General features: G+C 44.3%; 1 protein-coding gene across 1 annotated transcript in view; it reads left to right on the forward strand.

Annotated features, from left to right (window-relative positions):
* The first annotated feature begins 4,662 nt into the window (after positions 1-4,662).
* Positions 4,663-16,845, forward strand: part of LOC139366886 (calponin-3-like) — a 30,191-nt gene continuing 18,008 nt past the window's right edge. The window contains exon 1 of the mRNA XM_071104624.1: positions 4,663-5,124. Within this exon, the coding sequence (XP_070960725.1) occupies positions 5,068-5,124 (57 nt within the window). The 5' untranslated portion in view covers positions 4,663-5,067. The remainder of the gene's footprint in view (positions 5,125-16,845) is intronic.

Consider the following 16,845-nt stretch of genomic DNA (forward strand, 5'->3'; position numbering starts at 1 on the left):
CAGGATTGTGTAGTGCTGTCTAGTGGTATGACAGGATGGTTGAAACCAGATGATGTAGAGTTGTCTAGAGATTTGTTTCCATATATAGTGTATGTGAACACCCCTTAAAATGACTGGATTTGGTTATTTCAACCACACCCGTTGCTGACGGGTGTATAAAATCCAGCACACCGCCGTGCAATCTCCATAGACAAACACTGGCAGTAGAATGGTCTTACTGAAGAGCTCAGTGGACTTTCAATGTGGCACCGTCATAGGATGCCACATTTACAACAAGTCTGTTACTCAAATTTCTGCCCTGCTACAGTGGCCCCGGTCAACTGTAAGTGCTGTTATTGTGAACTGGAAAGTCTAGGAGCAAGAACTACTCCACTGGTTAGTGTTGGCCACACAAGCTTACAGAATGGTAGTGCTGAAGCGCGTAGTAAGTTACAAATGTACTGTCCTCGGTAGCAACACTCACTACCAAATTCCAAACTGCCTCTGGAAGCAATGTTGGCACAAGGGACTGTTCATCGGGAGCTTCATGGAATGGTTTTCCATGGCTGAGTAGCCAAGTGTCGGCTGGAGTGGTGTAAATCACCCTGCCAAGTGTCGGCTGGAGTGGTGTAAATCACCCTGCCAAGTGTCGGCTGGAGTGGTGTAAATCACCCTGCCAAGTGTCGGCTGGAGTGGTGTAAATCACCCTGCCAAGTGTCGGCTGGAGTGGTGTAAATCACCCTGCCAAGTGTCGGCTGGAGTGGTGTAAATCACCCTGCCAAGTGTCGGCTGGAGTGGTGTAAATCACCCTGCCAAGTGTCGGCTGGAGTGGTGTAAATCACCCTGCCAAGTGTCGGCTGGAGTGGTGTAAATCACCCTGCCAAGTGTCGGCTGGAGTGGTGTAAATCACCATGCCAAGTGTCGGCTGGAGTGGTGTAAATCACCATGCCAAGTGTCGGCTGGAGTGGTGTAAATCACCCTGCCAAGTGTCGGCTGGAGTGGTGTAAATCACCCTGCCAAGTGTCGGCTGGAGTGGTGTAAATCACCCTGCCAAGTGTCGGCTGGAGTGGTGTAAATCACCCTGCCAAGTGTCGGCTGGAGTGGTGTAAATCACCCTGCCAAGTGTCGGCTGGAGTGGTGTAAATCACCCTGCCAAGTGTCGGCTGGAGTGGTGTAAATCACCCTGCCAAGTGTCGGCTGGAGTGGTGTAAATCACCCTGCCAAGTGTCGGCTGGAGTGGTGTAAATCACCCTGCCAAGTGTCGGCTGGAGTGGTGTAAATCACCCTGCCAAGTGTCGGCTGGAGTGGTGTAAATCACCATGCCAAGTGTCGGCTGGAGTGGTGTAAATCACCCTGCCAAGTGTCGGCTGGAGTGGTGTAAATCACCCTGCCAAGTGTCGGCTGGAGTGGTGTAAATCACCCTGCCAAGTGTCGGCTGGAGTGGTGTAAATCACCCTGCCAAGTGTCGGCTGGAGTGGTGTAAATCACCCTGCCAAGTGTCGGCTGGAGTGGTGTAAATCACCCTGCCAAGTGTCGGCTGGAGTGGTGTAAATCACCCTGCCAAGTGTCGGCTGGAGTGGTGTAAATCACCTTGCCAAGTGTCGGCTGGAGTGGTGTAAATCACCATGCCAAGTGTCGGCTGGAGTGGTGTAAATCACCATGCCAAGTGTTGGCTGGAGTGGTGTAAATCACCCTGCCAAGTGTCGGCTGGAGTTGTGTAAATCACCATGCCAAGTGTCGGCTGGAGTGGTGTAAATCACCCTGCCAAGTGTCGGCTGGAGTGGTGTAAATCACCCTGCCAAGTGTCGGCTGGAGTGGTGTAAATCACCCTGCCAAGTGTCGGCTGGAGTGGTGTAAATCACCATGCCAAGTGTCGGCTGGAGTGGTGTAAATCACCATGCCAAGTGTCGGCTGGAGTGGTGTAAATCACCATGCCAAGTGTCGGCTGGATTGGTGTAAATCACCATGCCAAGTGTTGGCTGGAGTGGTGTAAATCACCTTGCCAAGTGTCGGCTGGAGTGGTGTAAATCACCATGCCAAGTGTTGGCTGGAGTGGTGTAAATCACCCTGCCAAGTGTCGGCTGGAGTGGTGTAAAGCTTGCCACCATTGGACTCTGGAAACGCGTTCTCTGGTGTGATGAATCACGCTTCACCATCTGACAGTCCAACGGACTAATTTGGGTTTGGCGGATGCCAGGAGAACACTACCTGCCCGAATGCACAGTGCGAACTGTAAAGTTTGGTGGAGGAGGAATAATGGTCTGGGGCTGTTTTTCATGGTTCGGGATAGGTCCCTTAGTTACAGTTAATGATACAGCATACAATGACATTCTAGACGATTCTGTGCTTCCAACTTTGTGGCAACAGTGACAATGCTCTAAGCGAGGTCCATACAGAAATGGTTTGTAGAGATTGGTGTGGAAGAACTTGACTTGGCCTGCACAGAGCCCTGACCTCAACCCCATCGAACACCTTTGGAATTAATTCAAACACCGACTTCTAGCCAGGCCTAATCGCCCGACCTCACTAATGCCCTTGTGGTTGAATGGAAACCACAAAAAAAAATCCCTGCAAAAATGTTCCAAAATCTAGTGGAAAGCCTTCCCAGAAGAGTGGAGGCTATTATAGCAGCAAAGGGGGGGACCAACTCCATATTAATGACCATGATTTTGGAATGAGATGTTTGACGAGCAGGTGTCCACATACTTTTGGTCATGTAGTGTATGTAACTGACTCGCCACACACAGACCATATGAGGCATTTTGAAGTTCATCTCTATGAGGATGACACAAGAACCCCCCCCCCCCCCAGCTGACAAGGTAAGAATCTGTCGTTCTGCCCCTGAACGAGGCAGTTAACCCACTGTTCTCAGGCCGTCATTGTAAATTTGAACTGGTTCATAACTGACTTGCCCAGTTATTAAATCGAGCAGTATAGCTGACCATTTAGGAAGCTTGACTATAACTTAACAGACTTTATGAGAATTGATAATCCATATATATTAAATTAGACTGTACCAAGATGAAGCAGAAGTGTGACTCTGCCCAGCTCCTATATGACTACTCTGCTCCTGTGTGACTCTGCTCTGCATGACCCTGTGTAACAGTATAGCCTCTCCTAGCCCCTACCTGGGCTCAAACCAGGGACCCTCTGCACACATAGACAACTGACACCCATCGCGCCACAAAAGCCGCGACTCTTGCAGAGCAAGGGGAACAACGACTTCGAAGTCTCAGAGCCAGTGATGTCACCGATATTAGCGCGCAACACCGCTAACTAGCTAGCCATTTCACATCGGTTACATCAGCTCCTATATGACTCTGCCCAGCTCCTATATGACTCTGCCCAGTTCCTATATGACTCTGCTCTGCTCCTATATGACTCAGCTCCTTTATGACTCTGCTTCTATATGACTCTTCCCAGCTCCTATATGACTCTGCTCCTTTATGACTCTGCTTCTATATGACTCTTCCCAGCTCCTATTTGACTCTGCTCCTTTATGACTCTGCTTCTATATGACTCTTCCCAGCTCCTATTTGACTCTGCTCCTTTATGACTCTGCTTCTATATGACTCTGCTCTGCTCCTATATGACTCTGCTCCTTTATGACTCTGCTTCTATATGACTCTTCCCAGCTCCTATTTGACTCTCCTCCTATATGACTCTTCCCTGCTCCTATACCAGGTGGAGTGTTGAAGATTATGAAACGTCAGTTCTAAAATATTACCTGTAAACCTGACACTGACAAACTGCATACTTTCAAACAAGGTCCCTTTATACACAGCGCAAAGGTTGAATGACAGTGGAAGATCGCAATCTCAACAAAGACAACGTGTGTGTGTGTGCGCGTGCGTGTGTGTGTGCGCGTGTGCGTGCGTGTGTGTGTGCGCCATGCCCTTGAGTGTCCTTTTCCACCTTGGATGGAGGCAAAGGGACCAATACTGCTTATTATGGACTCAGGGCTTCCAGTGTATAGCAGCCTGGCTGTGACTATTACACCAATAACATGCAAGGCAACCACCCGAGATGTAATTGATCTTTTCAGTGATGTATTAGACCTCCAGAGCAGCTTACAGAAGCACGTATGTTTGAGTGCCTTGCTCAAAAGCACATCCACAGATTTCTTTTCACTTAGTCAGCTCAAGGATTCAAACCAGTGACCTTCTGGTTCCCAGCTCTATGCCCTTAACCTGGGGCGGCAGGGTAGCCTAGTGGTTAGAGCGTTGGACTAGTGACTGGAAGGTTGCACTGTTCCTAGGCCATCATTGAAAATAAGAATTTGTTCTTAACTGACTTGCCTAGTTAAATAAAGGTAAAAATTATTTAAAAAATTTAAAACCGCTAGCCTACTTGCCACCCTGTGCAATCTATAAGAGGAACCTAGATCAGGTTGATCAATATAGGCTTATTATCAATAAAATATAGATCAGGTTGATCAATATAGGCTTATTATAGGGAATGTACATGTGTAATTTTAGTACCCTACAGATCAAACACATGTATTTTACCTTTATTTAACTAGGCAAGTCAGTTAAGAACAAATTCGTATTTACAATGACGGCCTAGGAACATAAATGCATGTATAACTTACATATACTGTACATGTATAACATATAGGCTATTGTGCTTCGATTGCTGTCCTTTTTTTCATTCTGAATAACTGAAATGTGTAGCCACAACAATGTCAAACCAAATGCTCAGTAATAACAGATAACATGTAGTATTGTTCTTGTTGAAATGAGGAGCATAAATCACTTCTATATAAATGCGCAGTAGTAGCAACCTCCAACAATGATCAGAGGGCATGTATATTCAGCTCATTTGATTGGCTCTGAAGTGTTCCGTCAATAGTCTTGCGACATTTTTTCAACAAATAAAAAGTTGGTATTGAAGTGGAGACGTTTCGGTGTCCGACGGGACACTGCGGTACTCACACGCCACCACATCTGCACGGATTTGAACTCCTCTTTTGGACTGATTGAACGGGACCCAGAAGTACGCTGTTCATTGAGTGTTACAAAGTAACCGAACGGAATCGTTTCAGCTACATTGTAGCAAGGAATACTGACTTTTAAATCTCGAACAAAGATGACTTCATTCAATAAGGGACCAGCCTACGGATTATCCGCAGAGGTGAAAAGCAAAGTGAGTAAGGAACCCGACCAGTAGTTAAATAATTAGTTTTGGGGTATTAATAACCACATGGTTTATTATCGACGTTTTTGAACTAACCAGCTGAACCAACCCGGTCTGCTGCTGCGTGCTACAGCCAGGTCAGGATACAGGTAACGGTTCAACTCAACTCAACTATATGAAAGCGCCGTCGTACATCGTGGAATTGAGTTTATTCGGCTGGATAGGTCTACTGGCAGATTTGAAAATATGAGTATTTGTTCCGAGACGAGGTTTATTCGAGTCTGATGCACAATTGTGGTTGATAGGCTACATAGAAACTTAAACTAAAAGTAGAAAATAGTTTGCCAGGAGTTTCTCTCACATCAATTAAGATAGGCAGGCCTAAATGTACGAAATATTTCAATAAAACCAATCACTGGAAGTGGCATGAATGGAAGCCAAGTCAATTCATTGTTCGTAGCAGGGAGACATTAAGGAGTCAGTAACGTAGGGGGGCGATGGAGAGGCTATGCCCCCACATTTCAATTGGGCAACCAATGGGGAGAGATTATGACTTTCAATCAAATGTATTTATGAAGGCCTTCTTAGATCAGCTGATGTCTCAAAGTGCTGTACAGAAACCCAGCCTAAAACCCCAAACAGCAAGCAATGCAGGTGTAGAAGCACGGTGGCTTGGAAAAACTCCCTAGAAAGCCCAGAACCTAGGAAGAAACCTAGAGAGGAACCAGGCTATGAGGGGTGGCCTGTCCTCTCCTGGCTGTGCCGGGTGGAGATTATAACAGAACATGGCCAAGATGTTCAAACGTTCATAGATGACCAGCAGGGTCAGATAATAATAATCACAGTGGTTGTAGAGGGTGCAACAGGTCAGCAGCTCAGGAGTAAATGTCAGTTGGCTTTTCATAGCCGATCATTTAGAGTATCTCTACCACTCCTGCTGTCTCTAGAGAGTTGAAAACAGCAGGTCTGGGACAGGTAGCACGTCCGGTGAACAGGTCAGGGTTCCATAGCCGCAGGCAGAACAGTTGAAACTGGAGCAGCAGCACGGCCAGGTGGACTGGGGACAGCAAGGAGTCATCAGGCCAGGTAGTCCTGAGGCATGGTCCTAGGGCTCAGGTCCTCCGAGAGAGAGAAAGAGAGAATTAGAGAGAGTATACTTAAATTCACGCAGGACACCGGATAAGACAGGAGAAATACTCCAGACATAACTTTCCATTGTAACACTGTATATTATTATACCTTTAAATCAGTGAGGAACACAGACTGAGACCAAGGTCTCTTTTACAGCTGGGCCCTGACCAAGGTCTCTTTTACAGCTGGGCCCTGACCAAGGTCTCTTTTACAGCTGGGCCCTGACCAAGGTCTCTTTTACAGCTGGGCCCTGACCAAGGTCTCTTTTACAGCTGGGCCCTGACCAAGGTCTCTTTTACAGCTGGGCCCTGACCAAGGTCTCTTTTACAGCTGGGCCCTGACCAAGGTCTCTTTTACAGCTGGGCCCTGACCAAGGTCTCTTTTACAGCTAGGCCCTGACCAAGGTCTCTTTTACAGCTGGGCCCTGACCATGGTCTCTTTTACAGCTGGGCCCTGACCAAGGTCTCTTTTACAGTTGGGCCCTGACCAAGGTCTCTTTTACAGTTGGGCCCTGACCAAGGTCTCTTTTACAGTTGGGCCCTGACCAAGGTCTCTTTTACAGCTGGGCCCTGACCAAGGTCTCTTTTACAGCTGGGCCCTGACCAAGGTCTCTTTTACAGTTGGGCCCTGACCAAGGTCTCTTTTACAGCTGGGCCCTGACCAAGGTCTCTTTTACAGCTGGGCCCTGACCAAGGTCTCTTTTACAGCTGGGCCCTGACCAAGGTCTCTTTTACAGCTGGGCCCTGACCAAGGTCTCTTTTACAGCTGGGCCCAGCATACACATGTTAACACTTACAGTTTAGGTACAATAATTAAGAAACTAAACAAGACAAACTTAAACGATCACAGATAACACACAAAAATAATTTTAATTAACAAATAATAATAAATACAGCATAATTAATTTAAATACCACAGATTTAATTTACACATAAGTTGTTCTACTAACAACACAAGAACTTGCATTACCCGAAACAATTAACTGTACAGCTGTCAGTCAGATGTTGGAATAGGTTCATTCATGTCGATTTAACAAAAATGTATCATTGTTTAAAGCCACACTCCTGAATGTGTTTCAATGACAGCCCATAGAAGTGAGAGAAATGTAACCACGTTCAAGTTGTGTAGATGGAGTTATGGATGCAGGCACACATTTTACAACAACAACAAAAACTAAATATTGAGGTTATTAACCAACCTTACATTCTGTCTTACATTCAAGGCTAGACAGTTAAGGTAAACCTAGTTATACTCAATGGGTATGTAATTAGTTGAAATGACTTATTGAATAGTTGGAAATAATGTGGATTGTATAAATTGGCTGTCTGGATACTGTCAAGCTGTGCTCAGGAGAAAAGATCAGCGTACTAGGAAATCATTAGAGGAATTCATAGGCTCATAGAACACTCGTCTCCTAGGCTACCAAGAGTTGTCTCTCTCTCTGTAGGAAATGACTGAATCATGACGTCATCGGTCAGCCTACCCATCGAAAACAGGCAGTCAAGGCCGTGGGAGATAGGCCCATGTTTAACGTGTTAGTCGGCTATGTGAAACTGTCTCATGTTTACAGTTTATGTCTGCCCACTCTCTGTTTGCTTTGATAGCACTGGTGCCAACAGCAAGCAAACCAAGCGTTCTCTCCAGATAAAAGATCAGCAGACTGTCACGATCTACTTCCTGTTGGCCAATGATGAGAATATCAGGTTAAAAGAGAGAAGACCCGGGAGGCCCTTGTTGAAGTAGCTTTTAAGTGACATATTTCGATGTCGACTTTTGACACACTGAGTCAGTAGTTTGTCAAACGTCAGCAGATGTCAATGTCTCAAGCTCTGACTGAATACAGAACAGAAGCTGGAGGAACCAGCATGCTATTAATGAATCTGTTGTAACAATAACCTCTCTCTCTCTCTCTCTCTCTCGCTCTTTCTCTCTCTCTCTCTCTCTCTCTCTCTCTCACCATTCTGTTGGACCATGAGTTTTGTCCTTTTGAGAAGTCTCTCTACTGGAAGATGGGATATTATGAGAACAGATTGACTGAGCTGTGGTTCCAGACAGGGTTAAAAATCCTGTGTCTCAAACCATCTCTCTCTCTCTGTTTGTCCTGCCTTAATGAGACCAGACCATCTCATTCCTCAAAGGCCCAGTGCAGACAAATATGTCCTGTGTGTTTAATATTCATTTACACACCGAGGTTGGAATAATACTGTGAAAATGATGATAATGACCTTTTAGTGTAAGAGCTATTTGAAAAGACTGTCTGAAATCTCTGCCTCTTTTGTCCTGCCTGGTGACGTCACCAGCCGGTAAATGAGTTATTAGGCCAATAAGAAAGAGTGTTCCAAACCTCTGCCAATAACAGCTCGTTTTCAGTTTCCCCCTCCCCCCTCAGACCAGTCCTAGCAAAGTTATTGCTTGAAAAATGACTCTTTGCTAAGAAAAAAAAAGTTTGTTTTCAATTAAAATGGCCAAAAATAATCACAGTAAGGTATTTTATTTTTACCCAGAAATGATTTGATATTGAGATAAAAAGATTTTAAAAAAAACGTCTGTATTGGCCCTTTTATTAACTACTTAGTGGCCCCTGTTTATGTTTGCGGCGGTATGACAAGCTTTTGGGTGAGGTAATCTTCTAAACCTCGACTGAAATCAGATGAGCGAGAGTAGTTCAACCAACCCCGGGCTGGCCCAGCCGGGAAAACATTTTAAATGGAAATATCGTGTGCTTTCCGGTATATTCCAGGGTGGCTGCCAACACCGGCTTTAGTTGAGAGCTGCTTGTGTTAATATACAGTGGGCGCAGCGGTCTAAGGCACTGCATCTCAGTACATAGAGGCATTACTATAGTCTCTGGTTCAAATCCAGGCTGTGTCACATCTGGACGTGATTGGGAGTTGGCCCAGCGTAGATGGGGTTAGGCTGTCATTGTAAATAAGAATTTGTTCTTAACTGACTTGCCTAGTTAAACATGGACACACTTGAATTAAGAAGAAACAGCATAGAAAAAAAAACTGCATTTTTGTAACTGTCGTTGTGTTCAAAGTTACTTTCCCCCTGCTCCTTTTCTTGATCTAGTCCTTCAAATCATCATGTCAATCATTAGTAATCACACAACCCTGAAGTGCTGTCCAGCGGGTCACCACCACTCTCCGGGGATTGAAGTGTGGACCAAATGTCTGACTGGTGTTTCCTTGATCTTACTTCTCAAGTGTTTTAAAAATAGAACAGGAATTCCCTCTGGAGCCTTGGAACACATGAACACGCTGTTACATATTTTCTACAGCAGTTGGAGGGAACTTCAAGATGAATTATTTATCCAGTTCTCGAGGTCACTGCTCTTGTTAAGGGTAAAGCTTTCCCCTAATCTGGTGCTTTCAACGTGAAAGAGAGAGTTGTCATTGAGGCCAGAAGGAGTTTGGTCACCAGTGGACACCAACCAGTCTTCGAGGCATTCCGAGTCGATCACCAAACATTTCTGTAGAAAAGCCAACTCTAATTGCATGCGCTATCTTTTGTTTTGTTTTTGTGCTGAGCTGTTTGGCGGTAGGTGTACTAGATACAGAAACCCTGTTCACTGGGTAGGCAAAGTGTTCCTGTTTTGAACTTTTTTAATTTAGCCTGAAAAGACAAATTCCGCCTACCCAGTGAACCAAGAGGTCTGTGGATAAATCCTGTGTGGCTACTACACCGGCCAATCAGATGGCTCCAGTCACTGTGCCTATAGCTTGCTTCCAAGAGCCTGGTCACTGCCAAGTTTGATACTAGCCTACGTGAGATTTTATAACTTTTATCAAACCCCGATCAGAGAGAGAGGGACTGGGAAAGAATACAGCAAAGAGCTGCTGTTTTTCAAGTTCAAGTTTTTATTCACCGGTTTCATTCAACTCTATTAGAAAATTAGAAAATGTGCTTCTCCCTCCTTCCACTCGCAATGCAGCTGCAATGAATGAGTAGCCAAGTCTATCGATGCCCTGCGTTTTATTATTATTAGCAGCTCGTCGTATCTATTTTAATATTGAGGAGTTTCTCACGTTCTCTGTTCGTAGGAACAACCATGAATTTGTGCATGAGGCAGATGTGTTTGTGATTCGATTTGAGTGTCCCCTCTCTAGTCCGTCTATCCGGAGGGGAGAACAGGGACCGTGAGAGGCAGATGTGGTGTCCCCTCTCTAGTCAGTCTCACCGGAGGGGAGAGCAGGGACTGTGAGAGGCAGACCCTGTGCTGCCCCCTCCCTCCATTGAGACCAATGCCGTATTCAAAACAATTGGAAACTCGGAAATCTCAGACGTCTGACTTCAGTGCGTTCAATACAACTGGGAACTCTGAAGAAAAAAACGAAATTCGACTGGGAAAAATAATTTTTCAATGGTCATCCAACTCGGAATTCAAAGTCGTAAACTCTGGCATCTTTCTTGAGCTCTGACTTTGACCTGACGATCACTGACGTCGTGATTTGACCTCGTTTCCCCCCCCCCCTGAGTTCACCGTTCTCTTGAAGCCATCATGCCCATCAGATGCAGGTACCATCCAGTAAAATGAAAAAGCAAATGATTGAAATTTATGCTCCACTGTGCCTCGCAACTGCTACACCAACTGATCTATTCTGTTATCAAAGCTTGAGTTTTGAAATACAATCTGGTCTGAGAAGAACAATATTGGAAGGCCAGGCATGTAGCCAATATACTGTGGTAATGTATTAGACCTACTGCGCAAACCTTATTCCTCCAGAACTGTTTTTATCCCACAATAATCTAAACTCTGTCTAGCTATATGGGATTGTTTTAAGAAGGTCATACCAAGGATCACTTAGTGCCCAGTCCATTACTTGGGACCAAGCTTCCTGCCATCCAGGACCCATATACTAGGCAGTGTCAGAGGAAGGCCCAAAAAAATAGTCAAAGACTCCAGTCACCCAAGTCATAGACTGTTCTCTCTGCTACCGCACGGCAAGCGGTACCTGAGCACCAAGTCCAGGACCAAAAGGCTCCTTAACAGCTTCTACCCCCAAGCCATAAGACTGCTGAACAATTAATCAAATGGCCACACGAACTATGTACAACTATGTACACCACCTTTGTTTTTACACTGCTGCTACTCGTTGGTTATTATCTAACCACTAGGAGGTAGGTAACCTAGTGGTTAGCGCGTTGGACTTATAACCGAAAGGTTGCAAGATCGAATCCCCACAGGTCGAGCCCTATCTGAGCATGTGCTCTGCACAGGTCGAGCCCTATCTGAGCATGTGCTCTGCACAGGTTGAGAGAGGTCGAGAGAGAGCTGGGCTGGGGTGTTCCCATTCTATTTCCCTCCATGCATTTGGTTCAGGCTGGATCTCCCTTTCACAGTGAGATTCTGATTCCTTGTGTTGTCATATTAAGCCCAGTGATGGTGTTTTGGGGTGAATGGGAAGTGAGCCCTTTTCCTGAACCATTGTTCAGCTTTTTTTTAAATTTAAGATTCCTGTCCAGCAAGATAAATAGTGGGGTTTTCACCAAACTTGACTTGTTCAACTTGGATGAGTCTTTGGGGAAGGATGCTGTTATCTTGTGCACGTATGTGTTTGTGATAACGCTATTGTCCGTTACAACAAGTTAAAGACTTGATGGAAAATGATTGACTCTGGTGGGCTTTTTTGTTAGGGCAGGGAACATAACAGTATTGCAATATATATGTTTTTTTAAATGGGAAAAACAAATGTAAACACAAAGCAGACCAAACACGTTGGTCCTTTAAAAACCTGCTGTGCTTATAGCTTGTGAAAAAAGTATGTTGACTCAGGATGATAAATGTTGTTTCTTTTCCAACAGGCTGTTTTCCTAAAGAAGTTAAATCCTCTTCCTGTTTTTGTTTCCTTTTAGTTTTTATTGAACCTTTTAACTTTTTTTAATTGAACTTTTACTACGATACTGGTATCGTCCCAGCTCTACTTTTTGGTATGAAAAACTTGGTTATGCAGTAGATTTGGCCTTGTGTGCCTAAATGTGAGGTTATTTTACGATATGTCCGTGCTTGGTTTCATTTCAGCTACATTGCTTTAGGAAAGTATTCAGACCCCTTGACGTTTTCCACATTTTGTTACGTTACAGCATTTTTCTAAAAATGGATTAAAAAAAAATATCCTTATCTACACACAATACCGCATAATGATAAAGTAAAACAGGTTTTTAGAAATGTTTGCTAATTTATAATCATTTAAAAAATGGAAATATTACATTTACATAAGTATTCAGACCCTTTACTCAGTACTTTGTTGAAGCACCTTTGGCAGCCTCGAGTCTTCTTGGGTATGGGTCTACAAGCTTGACACACCTGTATTTGGGGAGTTTCTCCCAATCTTCTCTGCAGATCCTCTCAAGCTCTGTTTGGTTGGATGGGGAGCGTTGCTGCACAGATATTTTCAGGTCTCTCCAGAGATGTTTGATTGGGTTCAAGTCCAGGCTCTGGGCATACAGAGACATGTCCTGAAGCCACCCCTGCGTTGTCTTAGCTGTGTGCTTAAGGTCATTGTCCTGTTGGAAGGCAAACCTTTTCTCTGGAGCAGGTTTTCATCAAGGATCACTCTGTACTTTGTTCCTTTCATCTTTGCCTCGATCCTGACTATTCTCCCAGTCCCTGCCAATGAAAGACATCCCCACAGCATGATGCTGCCACCACCTTGCTTCACCATAGTGATGGTGCCAGGTTTCTTCCAAAGGTGACGCTTGGCATTCAGGCCAAAAGAGTTCAGTCTTGGTTCCATCAGGCCAGAGAATCTTGTTTCTCATTGTCTGATAGTCTTTAAGTGCCTTTTGGGAAACTCCAAATGGGCTGTCATGTGCCTTTTCCTGAGGAGTGGCTTCCGTCTGGCCACTCTACCATAAAGGCCTGATCGGTGGAGTGCTGCAGAGATGGTTGTCCTTCTGGAAGGTTCTCCAATCTCCACAGAGGAACTCTAGCGCTCTGTCAGAGGGACAATCGGGTTCTTGGTCACCTCCCTGACCAAGGCCCTTCTCCCCCGATTGTTCAGTTTGGCCGGGCGGCCAGCTCTAGGATGAGTCTTGGTGGTTCCAAACTTCTATTTAAGAATGATGGAGGACATTTTTTGGGGGTACCCTTCCCCAGATCTGTGGCTCGACACAATCCTGTCTCTCCATCTATTTTGTGAAATGCCTCCTGCAGCAAAGCACCACCACAACATGATGCTGCCACCCCTTGCTTCACTGTTGGGATGGTGCAAGCCTCCCCCTTTTTCCTCCAAACATAACGATGGTCTTTATGGCCAAAACAGTTCTATTTTTGTTTCATCAGACCAGAGGACATTTATCCAGAAAGTACGATCTTTGTCACCATGTGCAGTTGCAAACTGTAGTCTGGCTTTTTCATGGCGGTTTTGGAGCAGTGACTTCTTCTTTGCTGAGCAGCCTTTCTGGTTATGTCGATATAGGACTTGTTTTACTGTGGATATAGATACTTCTGTACCTGTTTCCTCCAGCATCTTCACAAGGTCCTTTGCTGTTGTTCTGGGATTGATTTGCACTTTTCGCATCAAAGTACGTTCATCTCTAGGAGACAGAATGTGTCTCCTTCCTGAGGGGTATTACGGCTGCGTGGTCCCATGTTGTTTATACTTGCGTACTATTGTTTGTACAGATGAACGTGGTACCTTCAGGCGTTTGGAAATTGCTCCCAAGGATGAACCAGATTTGTGGAGGTCTGCAATCTTTTTTCTGAGGTCTTGGCTGATGTCTTTTGATTTTCCCATGATGTCAAGCAAAGAGGCACTGAGTTTGAAGGTAGGCCTTGAAATACATCCACAGGTACACCTCCAATTGACTCAAATGATGTCAATTAGCCTATCAGAAGTTTCTGAAGCCATGACATCATTTTCTGGAATTTTCCAAGCTGTTTAAAGACACAGTCAACTTAGTGTATGTAAACTTCTGACCCCCTGGAATTGTGATACAGTGAATTATAAGTGAAATAAACTGTCTGTAAACAATTGTTGGAAAAATGACTTGTGTCCTGCACAAAGTAGATGTCCTAACCGACTTGCCAAAACTATAGTTAGTTAACAAGACATTTGTGGAGTGGTTAAAAAACAACTTCAATTGTGTATAAACATTTCTAGTTCACTTCACATTTCTACCACATCCAATCTATTCACATTATGCTGAATGTTTTCAGAGCTAACGGATAGTGGTTAAATATGAATGAAAACCAGCTGGACAGTACTTGGTCATGTGTGCGATTTGAACAAATGGTTAATCAAGTGGGGGTCATTCTGGTCAACGAATGTTCTGGTTTCATTCTATCGGTGAAGCTCCCGGTTAGAGATGACCTCAATTATATAAGATATTGTATAAATGGGAACGGTCACTTAATTGTAAGAAACTTTATGAATTGACTAGAACGTGTTAATTCAAAAGAGAGTAACAACTGGATACTGATTTAAACAGCAATTGCCTCGACAGTGGTGTATCTATCCTACATTGAATTGATCGTGTTGCACTTCTTAGGCATTCTGTACCTCAAAATCTTCTCCTTCCAGATGTTTCTGCAGCGTCATCGGGAAATGCTTGGGCTACAGAGTTGGGGGTGGTGAGGAGGGGTTCCTGGCAGCATTCCTAGAGAAGGACTGCTGTGCTGAGAGAGAGAGAGAGAGAGAGAGAGAGAGAGAGAGAGAGAGAGAGAGAGAGAGAGAGAGAGAGAGAGAGAGAGAGAGAGAGAGAGAGAGAGAGAGAGAGAGAGAGAGAGAGAGAGAGAGAGAGAGAGAGAGAGAGAGAGAGAGAGAGAGAGAGAGAGAGAGAGAGAGAGAGAGAGAGAGAGAGAGAGAGAGAGAGAGAGAGAGAGAGAGAGAGAGAGAGAGAGAGAGAGAGAAAACACAACATCTCTCCTCTAATCTTCCCTGATTTCTCTCTGAGGAGGCTCAGTGTATATTCTGGTGATGGTAGGATGTCTAGCTGCAATCAGTCAGTGGCACAAAAAGCCAGAGCACCACTTCTGTCCTCTTACGAGATGGAGGGGGCATTTGAAGATTTGCCCTTTTGTCTGTTATTAAGTTGAGAGCAGGGCCTCATTTTCTGACATCATATTTCAGAGGGAAATGGACAGACACACACACACACACACACACACACACTCACCAATTGCTTCAGAGAGGGCTCGTTTTTCTGTTGACTGCTTTGACATCCCAGCTGACAGGCTTTCGTGTGTGTGTGGTGGGGGGGGGGGGGGGGGGGGCTTTTAGTGTCACAGAGTGGTCCTGAAAAGCTGTCGTTTACCTCACTGTTTTTATTAGCAGCCGGTCAGTAGAACGCTTAGTTTGCATTGCTGGCCTGTAAAGTGAGGGGGAAAAGTATTTGATCCCCTGCTGATTCTGTAAGGTTTGTCCACTGACAAAGAATTGATCAGTCTATAATTTTAATGGTAGGTTTATTTGAGCAGTGAGAGACAGAATAACAACAACAAAAAATCCAGAAAAACGCATGTCAAAAATGTTATAAATTGATTTGAATTTTAATGAGGGAAATAAGTATTTGACCCCCTCTCAATCAGAAAGATTTCTGGCTCCCAGGTGTCTTTTATACAGGTAACGAATAAACCTACCATTAAAATTATAGACTGATCATTTCTTTGTCAGTGGGCAAACGTACAAAATTAGCAGGGGATCAAATACTTTTCCCCCTCACTTTACAGGCCAGCAATGCAAACTAAGCGTTCTACTGACCGGCTGCTAATAAAAACAACTTTTGAAGCCCAGTATTGGCATTCGGTGCTAACGAGGTAACTCCATGCACAGGGAATAAACTGCGTTCAGCAGTAAATCTGCACAGGTAATAAACTGTGTTTAGCAGTAATCTATGCACAGGGAATAAACAACATTTAGCAGTATATCTGCACAGGGAATAAACAACATTTAGCATTATATCTGCACAGGGAATAAACAACATTTAGCAGTATATCTGCACAGGGAATAAACAACATTTAGCAGTATATCTGCACATGGAATAAACAACATTTAGCATTATATCTGCACAGGGAATAAACAACATTTAGCAGCATATCTGCACAGGGAATAAACAACATTTAGCAGTATATCTGCACAGGGAATAAACAACATTTAGCAGTATATCTGCACAGGGAATAAACTGTGTTTAGCAGTAAATCTGCACAGGGAATAAACTGTGTTTAGCAGTATATCTGCACAGGGAATAAACTGTGTTTAGCAGTATATCTGCACAGGGAATAAACTGTGTTTAGCAGTAAATCTGCACAGGGAATAAACTGTGTTTAGCAGTATATCTGCACAGGGAATAAACAACATTTAGCAGTATATCTGCACATGGAATAAACAACATTTAGCAGTATATCTGCACAGGGAATAAACAACATTTAGCAGTATATCTGCACAGGGAATAAACAACATTTAGCATTATATCTGCACATGGAATAAACAACATTTAGCAGTATATCTGCACAGGGAATAAACAACATTTAGCAGTATATCTGCACAGGGAATAAACTGTGTTTAGCAGTATATCTGCACAGGGAATAAACAACATTTAGCAGCATATCTGCACAGGGAATAAACAACATTTAGCAGTATATCTGCACAGGGAATA

Source organism: Oncorhynchus clarkii, chromosome 15, assembly GCF_045791955.1.
Source record: "Oncorhynchus clarkii lewisi isolate Uvic-CL-2024 chromosome 15, UVic_Ocla_1.0, whole genome shotgun sequence".
Lineage (NCBI taxonomy): Eukaryota > Metazoa > Chordata > Actinopteri > Salmoniformes > Salmonidae > Oncorhynchus > Oncorhynchus clarkii.